The sequence below is a fragment of the Phytophthora cinnamomi genome (genome assembly GCF_018691715.1).
Source record: "Phytophthora cinnamomi strain GKB4 chromosome Unknown Contig73, whole genome shotgun sequence".
Classification (NCBI taxonomy): domain Eukaryota; phylum Oomycota; class Peronosporomycetes; order Peronosporales; family Peronosporaceae; genus Phytophthora; species Phytophthora cinnamomi.
Genome location: NW_027151006.1, coordinates 184,123 through 193,494, shown reverse-complemented (window position 1 = coordinate 193,494; position 9,372 = coordinate 184,123). Strand labels below are relative to the sequence as shown.

General features: G+C 52.0%; 1 protein-coding gene across 1 annotated transcript; it reads left to right on the top strand.

The window, feature by feature from the left end:
- Positions 1 to 3,583: 3,583 nt before the first annotated feature.
- On the top strand, positions 3,584 to 4,057 carry IUM83_18217 (uncharacterized protein; the record flags this gene model as incomplete). Its single annotated transcript, XM_067943203.1, has 1 exon — positions 3,584 to 4,057. The coding sequence occupies one exon, from the start codon at positions 3,584 to 3,586 to the stop codon at positions 4,055 to 4,057; it is 474 nt and encodes a 157-aa protein (XP_067785869.1).
- Positions 4,058 to 9,372: the final 5,315 nt, after the last annotated feature.

Here is a 9,372-nt window from a genome sequence, read left to right as displayed (position 1 = left end):
TCAACAATGTGGCCCGCAGTGATTGTGAAAACGCCTACAAAGTCTTCGCTAACGAGCTGTCGCTGACAAAACCCGCCGCTGTGGAGTACTTGAACGGGATCGATAAACTTCACTGGGTCAAGTACAAGTACCAGGAAACATTCATGTTTCCAACCTACGACGAAACAACGCCCAATCTCGCAGAGCAAGCAAACAGCTGGATTGGCAATGACTGCCGAAGTGCAAAACCGCTGAGGCATTTGCGATATGCTTCAGGAAGCTCAGTGAGTTAGTTTCGGTGTGGTGTTGCAGAACACACAAATATCGTCAGATGTGGATTCCTCAGCACAAACCACAACAATCGCCGAGTTAGGTCGGCGCTTGTTGGCCTGCGCAGGGGTTGTCCCCTCGCGGTTCGGCCCAACTGGGACAGCGGGTGTCTCGCCCTTCGCCGACACCTACCAACCGAGGTCCACTCTTCCGGAGATCCGCGGAGCTAGCGGACACTGTTGACAAAATCCTGTGCCCTCCACCAAAGGATGGACAGCGGCGCGCTAGCGCTTTTACAGGCCGCCGGGGCACAAGCAACCCGACTTGAAGAGTAACGGCACCCGGGCTGTCCAGCGTACCGGCTCGCTGAGTTAGCGAGACTTTTTCTTCGCACTTGGCGAACACCCACGCCCAACCCGGGCCGACCTAATCTCTTGGCGCTGCCAGTCGAGTACCCTACAAGCTATGCCTCTCGGGTACTGACGGCAGGCATAATCCGACCCGTGCAGGGACTTACCGGAAAGTACGCGCGTGTTGTGGGCCTAGAAAATTCTGCTCTGTTTGTTCTTAAGTCTTCTGTGCGCCCTGAAAGGGCGCCTCCACTATTTCTAAGGTCCTATACAAATATCAAGTGAAATGGAGCGGTTTCGGATCTCGGCCGACCCTTCACCCTCGCTATGATGCTTCGAACTCGGCTGAGCTGGATAAGCTGTCTGGATGACCCGGCGAGCTTCACAGGGAGGTCTCACCGACTCGGCTGAGTGCTGATGGCTCTCGCTTGGTCCTCTTGTGTAGTCTCTGGTCGTATCCCGCTTCGTCTGGGCGGCCGGCGGCCCTGTTTAGCCGAGCTCGAGGCCTGGAAACTGCCTTGAACTCGGCTGAGCGCCTCCTAGCGCTCCCCGCGCTCGTGCCGCAGTATATGTGTCTTCCTCTTGCGTGGTGCCACCCGTCCTTGGTTCTCGGCGCTCTTGGATACTCGTCAGTCGGCCGCAGTGCGCCCCCGAAGCGTGCGAGACGGCGGACTGGCACCGTGTACCCATCCAGCCGAGTAGTACCGTCGATTCTGCTTTGAGGTGGATTTGGTACACTGTTTCACTTGGGTGCTCGACAAAACGGATGTTTCGTACAGCACACGGAGCGGAGGCAATTGGCTTCAAATTGGCTGATCAAGAGGCTAGGCGCAGACCTTGTTCCTCTTCCTGCGAGCGAGCAGACAAAGCTGCTCGCTGCAAGAAACCAGTGCATCGTGACACCCTGCCTAGAGGGCGCGTACAAGGTCAGGTTTCTCGGGCCAGTAACAAGTTCCGACCATATCCACCCATGGCGCCTGGTTGACCTGCCGGGTAGTGAATGTACTTGCGGTGACTGGAGAGACAAAACTTTCCGTGTGATCACGCTGCAGCAGCAGCTATCATGGAAGGTAAATCCCTCGGCACACTTGGAGACGCCAAGAGGATGTACATCAATCAGTGCAAGGGGATGTACATGATGTCGTTTCGACTTTGGCCGACGGACGGGACCCTGGAGCAAGATCATGATCTGCATCTCCCACCAATTCTGACAGTGTCACCAGAGCTAGGTAAGCGAGGTCTCAAGCCCGGCCAAAACCCAAAGGGCAAGCGCAGGAAGGCAAAGGGAGGAAGCTAAGGGCGCATTTGACAAGAGCTGGACAAAAGCCATACCAGCAGTCGTAGCCACACATCTTAACACGACGCTCACCGAATCACTTCAACTTGTATACAGTTTGCATTTCACCCATTTTGTAATCTGGGTTTTATACCAAACCAATAATATAATTCATTACTATTAATGAGTTTATCCCGTGATACTATGGGTATAATACGCAATACTCGTTTTTCGGCAGTTAATTGCAATGTTCGGCTGTAGGTGGCAAGTTACGAGCGTTTTACTGTACGCGTAGAGCAGAAATCTGACCAAAAGAGGACTCGGCATAGCAATTCCTGTTTTAATGAGCACTGACCATTTTTGAGCCTGCTACTCAATTAGTAGTTTTACTGTAGCATTATTGTAGAAAATGTGAAATATGAGTCCGCGTCAAACAAAAAAATGCTTACGAACCAAAAAATGAATCGCGATTTAACCGCATGTGCTTCTTTTAAGGTATTGATCGTTAGAAAATGTTTAGAACTCGTGGAGTTACGTCGGTAACACAAAACTCCATTTCCGGGCCCCCGAAATCCCGCATTTTATTTGGGGCGTGTGACCTCAATATTTTTTCAATGTTAACGTATTGTATATTGTCGGAAAGCTCGTGTTAAAAACAATCAAATTTGAGCTGTTTTCGCTTTCTGTGAGTGTATTTAACTTCGAAATGTGTGGTTTCCGGTTATGTACGAATTCTAATTGGTCAACTTTAAACGCGATTATCTCGATAACTCCAAATGGTGGCTAAGCATATTTTTGTTTACCGCGTCTCATATTATCCTGATAATACTACAGCTACTAGTACTACAAATCCCCCGAGTTAGCGTAGGTCAATGATATTTGACCAGTCAAGGCGGGCTAGTTCCTTCGCGCGCTTGAGGTTATTTGCCCCAGTTACCCAGACATATTTCGACACACGGGCAGTACCCGTCATGTTCTCGTCCTCGCAACCGCTCTTGCTTTCCTCGTCCTTGGTCTCCTCGTTTTCGCTCCCCACCTCCGCTTCCCACCAGCCCACCTTATCCAATTCTCTCTTAATTTTGTAGACCTTGCTGGTTAGGTGGCTGGCAAGCCGCTTTTTGAAGGACCACGGCCTTCGGTCCACAGCCAGTCTTGCGCAAGAGGTGCTGCTTTAGTTTTGTGAGCGTGCTTAATGTGGAGTGGCAACGCCAACACGTTGTTGGCTTTCGGCTTTTAGGGCGACCGGGCTGTTTTATGCATGGCTGTCGAAGCGCTGGTGCCATGAAGGATGTCGAAGAGGAATGAACGGTTTCGTAGAATGGCAGCCACTGACAGCCCGAGAGCGCACCGCTACCAGTAGCTCCTAGTACGAATATGCGCCGAGTAGTACTAATACATTACTATCACTGTTTTGCAGTGTTACGAATCGATTCGATAAATCTCTGTGATTTTCACTGATTTATGGAAATTCCTCGTTCATGGGGTGACCCTTAGGACTACGACTATACGGTAGTAATATTGGTGGCGCCATCATCGATCTCGCATGAGCAGGGGACTTCAGAATCTACCTCCTTGTATACGTAAATCCATCGGATTTCACGAGGCGCTTCGCCAAATCCGCCTACGAAATCATACGTGATTCATGATTGTGTGGTCGACGGATTTAGTTGGACTGTAGAGTCAGTGTCAGATTTCCCCCTCAGCATTCATGCCAAAAGAGCACCTTAGGAAAGAGGACTTCCTCGCGCTTATCCTTTGGCTCGAGCGACCACCCAACTTCGAGAAGTGTTTTGGTGTGGCGAAGAAGACCTCGGTGGAGAAGAAGCAGTCCACCCAAAGTGACGAGTTCAGGGAGATTGCCGTTGCGCTGAAGAAAAGTAGCAATGGGCGATTGGATTTGTCAAGTCATCAGATGAAAGATCGTTTCCAGACTGACAAGACTCGCTACATGAAGGCAAAGGAGTACGATGCGTCGACCGGAGCCGGTATCACGCCGGAAGATGAGGCTGCAGGTGTATTCACGATGCCTCAGAAGTTGGAGAAAATGTGCGCTTGGTACGCCAAGATGGATGCCCTGTTCAGCACTAAGGCCAACGTATCTTCCTCAATACCTTTGACACCACGGCGATGGCAGAGGCGGCGGCAGCAAAAGACGGCGAGGAAGACTTTAGCTAGTATTTGAGCAGCGATGATGGCTTCGCTGTGTTATCATCAGCTGCTCTCGGTGCCCAGGCTGAGCAACTGACAGTATCGATCCCTCAACCACAGTATAGCCTTCCCACGGAAGCTTCACCCACTCAAGATTCTGAAGACTCCCCCCGGCGCGCCCTCTTCTTACAAGTGTCGCGTCAAGTACCACTGTCGCGGCTGAGCAAGATACAATGGCGGTCATGCTACAGTAGGTCTTACTTCCACTGGTAACGAGAGTTTCACTGCACGATCTCAGCACCACAAAGGAATACGCCCCCAATTAATTCGGTCTCCAGCAGCGCCAAGTCACTTCAGCATCTCGCACGCTCAAGCGCCTGACACTGAACGCTTCGCCTTCAAGCACAAGGAAGAAATGCGCTACGAAATGCAATTGAAGGAGCTCTAAAAATGGCAGCGAAGACAAAGGCAGTCGGTAAGTTCTACGTATTTGGTTTATTGGACTCCTCATTTTACTCTCTAACTGTATTTTGTTGTTTACAGTAGACAAACAACGCCTCACATTTGACCGAGAACGCTGGACTAGTGATGCAGAGCGTTTCGAAGGTATGCATGTTTTCTCTTTGTACATCAGTCTTGTCACTAATATTGCATTAAATTTGAATTTGAATTTGATTTTTTGCGGTCATGTCGGCCGTCAACACCCTGCGCCGCGCACAGCTGCAGCACTGCATACGAGCTTACCTCTCCGGTGATCCCGTGGTGACGGCCCATCACTAATATTGCATTAATATTGTTACAGCCAAACAAGCAGTAGAACGAAAGCGGCTGGCCTTTGAGAAGGAAAAATGGGAGACAGAGCGTATCGATACACGAGCCGCGATGAGAAAGCAACAGCGCTATCAAGTTCTAAGCTCGCTGATTGAAAAAGGACGTACCGCGGAGGAAGCTAAAGCCTTCTTAGATTTACTTTAAGAGTAGCTTAAGCATGCAGTGCGCTGCGTGACTAAGATGCATTAACATGACTCTATCCTTGTCTAAGACGATTAATCTGCAAGGTGATTTGTTTTACTTGCTCTCGGATAGAATTTTGAAGCTCCCTGTCGGTTGAATCGTACCAGACGTTGTCAATATCTTCGTCAAGTACCATGCGATTCCAAGCGTCACCGAGTTTTGCAAGCATATTGTCTAGCACACAACAACCTAGCACCCATTCCACCAACGCATCCATCTCCACTTTGGACCTGAATTGGTTTCGCATTTCGCGCAATGAAGCCCAGCGTGACTTCAGTACTCCAATTGTATGTTCGTTCTCACTCGGGACTTCGCTAAGCAATAACTGAACTCAGCGTTGTTCGGTCGATCGGCCAGTGGACGTTTGTACGGTTGTAGTACAGTGCGTAGTGACGGGTAAGCTGAGTCCGCCAGTAAATACTCGTCGAGCAAAACATAATCGTCAGCTTGACGGTAGATCCCCATGCGTTTAAATACAGCAGAGTCTGCACAAGATTCTGGACAACCACAGTGGACAGCTATGATTCGTTTATCATTATCACAAACCAACTGCATCGATACTCCGTATCGATGCAGTTACACAGTCAGCACAATCAATACGTTAGGTAAAAAACTTTGAAGAGGTATCGCTTCTACTTACTTTTTTTCCTGTCGAAGTAGCTGTTACCGTCAATCGTAGGCCGCTGCGAATGTTGCAATGTTGTCTCATCAGCAAAGCCCACACTATCGGGGAATCCTTCCGTAGCCGTCACCGCCGAAATTTCTCGTCGTGTACTACGCGGCGGCCACTCCAACCACTGCATGCGAACGTCGTTCAACGCGACTAAGTTTTCTCGTGTACGCCACGACAGAGCCGACAGCAATGCTAAAATATCGATGCAGTTGTTCAACGCAAGCGCCATTACCGTTTCACTGACTCTAGATAAGCCAACCGCTAGCTGCCAACATACAGGTTGTTGCTCGTGATGAGCATGCTGTGACATCGGATAGAAGCCTCGTGTGGTGTAGGGAACAACAGCTTTTGTGGAGCACTCGAAGTCAAGGCGGAAAAAGGTACCAAGACAGCCCGAAAAGCAGCACCGACGGTACTACTCGGCTGGATGGGTACACTGTGCCAGTCCGCCGAGCTTGCAGGCTTCGAGGGCGCACTGCGGCCGCCTGACGAGTATCCAAGAGCGCCGAGAACCAAGGACGGGTGGCACCACGCAAGAGGAAGACACATATACTGCGGCACGAGCGCGGGGAGCGCTAGGAGGCGCTCAGCCGAGTTCAAGGCAGTTTCCAGGCCTCGAGCTCGGCTAAACAGGGCCGCCGGCCGCCCAGACGAAGCGGGATACTACCAGAGACTACACAAGAGGACCAAGCGAGAGCCATCAGCACTCAGCCGAGTCGGTGAGACCTCCCTGTGAAGCTCGCCGGGTCATCCGGACAGCTTATCCAGCTCAGCCGAGTTCGAAGCATCATAGCGAGGGTGAAGGGTCGGCCGAGATCCGAAACCGCTCCATTTCACTTGATATTTGTATAGGTCCTTAGGAATAGTAGAGGCGCCCTTTCAGGGCGCACAGAAGACTTAAGAACAAACAGAGCAGAATTTTCTAGGCCCACAACACGCGCGTACTTTCCGGTAAGTCCCTGCACGGGTCGGATTATGCCTGCCGTCAGTACCCGAGAGGCATAGCTTGTAGGGTACTCGACTGGCAGCGCCAAGAGATTAGGTCGGCCCGGGTTGGGCGTGGGTGTTCGCCAAGTGCGAAGGAAAAGTCTCGCTAACTCAGCGAGCCGGTACGCTGGACAGCCCGGGTGCCGTTACTCTTCAAGTCGGGTTGCTTGTGCCCCGGCGGCCTGTAAAAGCGCTAGCGCGCCGCTGTCCATCCTTTGGTGGAGGGCACAGGATTTTGTCAACAGTGTCCGCTAGCTCCGCGGATCTCCGGAAGAGTGGACCTCGGTTGGTAGGTGTCGGCGAAGGGCGAGACACCCGCTGTCCCAGTTGGGCCGAACCGCGAGGGGACAACCCCTGCGCAGGCCAACAAGCGCCGACCTAACTCGGCGATTGTTGTGTTTTGTGCTGAAGATCCACATCTGACGATATTTGTGTGTTCTGCAACACCACAACCGGTGCCGCGATCCGGGAGCAGGGGTGTGCTTGTGTTTCGTAGGTACCAGATAACCAAGGTTTGAGAAGAGCAAGGAGAGAGAAGATGGACAAGGGAATTGTAACGCCGAGCCTGGCGACGATCAAAGCTAACTTAGCGGAGCTAACCAACTCGACGGACTCGACGGCGGCGATGATTATGGACGCGACGGCGTAAGTTTCGCGCTCCGTCTCGCTCGACGTCGAGGAGGCCCGGGACCATGAGAGTGATGACGAGGAAGACTTAGCGATGAAGGCCGAGTATGACGCGGTGAAGTCTACGACGGAACTACACGACGAAATCGAGGAGTTGTCGCTACAAGTTGGGCGCATGGGAAACCCGCGCCCGGTTCAACGGAACTTAACCACCGAGCTCGGCGATGATGCGGACGATGACGATGACGACGTTGCGCCAGGGGGCCGTCCGTGTAGTGGGCCTACTTTGGCTCACTACTTTAGCTTACACGTTGCGCAACGTGTATGAGGAAGCGTAGGAGTTTATTAATAATTTGAATTGATTATACTTGAGTCCACAAGTATAATATAAATCAAATAAAACACCAAGTAGCTAGTTAAAGGTAAAATGAGAACTGTATTGTTTGTAAATTGATCTTCCTCTAAAATCTGCTAAAAACTGCTTATCATCTATGAAAGGGTTGGCAGCGGCTGGCAGCCAGAGCCCCGCTAATATGCATGTCTCTAATTGGTAGAAAGATGCTGCTTTCTACCAATAGGATCTTTGGGTATGTGTGAACCACTCATTGTGGTGGCCCACTTCAATGTATCCATTGGTGTGTCTTACACCAATGTGAGGAAGTATCTAAAACCTTTAACAGATATTTATCTGTTAAACCATAAGTGACAAATGTCATGCACAAGTGACTGTTGTCACTTGTGTGTGTAACCCCGTTACAGTCCGCCCCTAATACCACGAGCGACGAAGAATGCAGATACGCCGAGTGCGAACAAGGTTTTGGCTCGACTCGGCGAAGAGATGAAGACACAGAGTGATTGGATGGTGATGTTTGGGCCTGTGGCGATGGCCCAAGCGAAGTGGCCTGTGCTGGGGCCGGAGTTGGTCCAGCCAGTGAACAGCACCTACGTCAACTAGTAGGCGGGGGACACCGTGCTGCTCCTGAAGGCGATGGGGTATCGGTGCACGAGTCGAACCAGCAGCTTGATGCTGGACGGATGGACCCCAAGGCGGGCCTCGCTGGAGTTGATGCAGTGGTAGCGGCGACTGAGATGGGCGTTCGGGCTCGAACACCCGGGCGGGACCTTGGCAATCGATCGCAAAACGAACCGCCGAGCCCCAGCAACTCGGTGAAGACCCCAGCAGGATTCCGTTGCCGAAGACGCCGGAGACGAAGAAGGGTCGGCGTGAGGTGTTCCGGGCGACGGAAGGGACCCCGTACTTTGAGGGCTCCCACATGAAGACTCCTGTGAGGGAGAGGTCGTGTGGGGCCCGGTACGCCGAGTTCTACGACGCGGCGGACGAAGCAGAACTCGGCGGAGACGACGACGACGAGGAAAGAGACTACCACGACTCGGCGGAAGACTCGGCGTAATCAAGCGACTGAGCTTCGACGACACCGACAGCGACAGGACCCAGTACTTGGAAGTGCGTACTCATGCTTCGCTGGACAAGATCGCCGAGTTCGAGGGGAAGCGTTACCGCTCTGAAGACTCGCTCCAGTGGCCGAAGTATTCATTTACGAGATGAAGGGAACGAGGATGACCCAAGATGCCTGGTGCGAGCCGTTCTCGCTGAGTTTAGGGCGCGCAGCTAAAGGATGGTACCGTCAGCTGCCGAAGAAGACTCCGCGGAAGTGGAGCCTTCTCAGCGAGGCATTCCTGGACTACTACTGTTCACAGTTCGACCAGTCAGCACGTACACGCTATCACTCAGCTCGGCGTATGGAGAATGAACCTGTGTGCGACTTCCTGATCCGGTTGAACGGATACGTGAAGTCGGCCAAGATCCAGTATGAGTCTAAGGGGCCGGATGCCGCTGATCACGTCGAACACTTCTTGTTGAATTGTGGAGACGATGACATCATGGACCTGCTCTATCCGCAGGAACTCGACGACATCAAGAAAGTGGAGAAGATTATCAACGAGAAGATCCTGGGGGGAAAGCGGAAGAAGCAGCGGGACCGGCTCATGGGAGCATACAGTCGAGATGGGAAGCCGTCTGAGCCGAC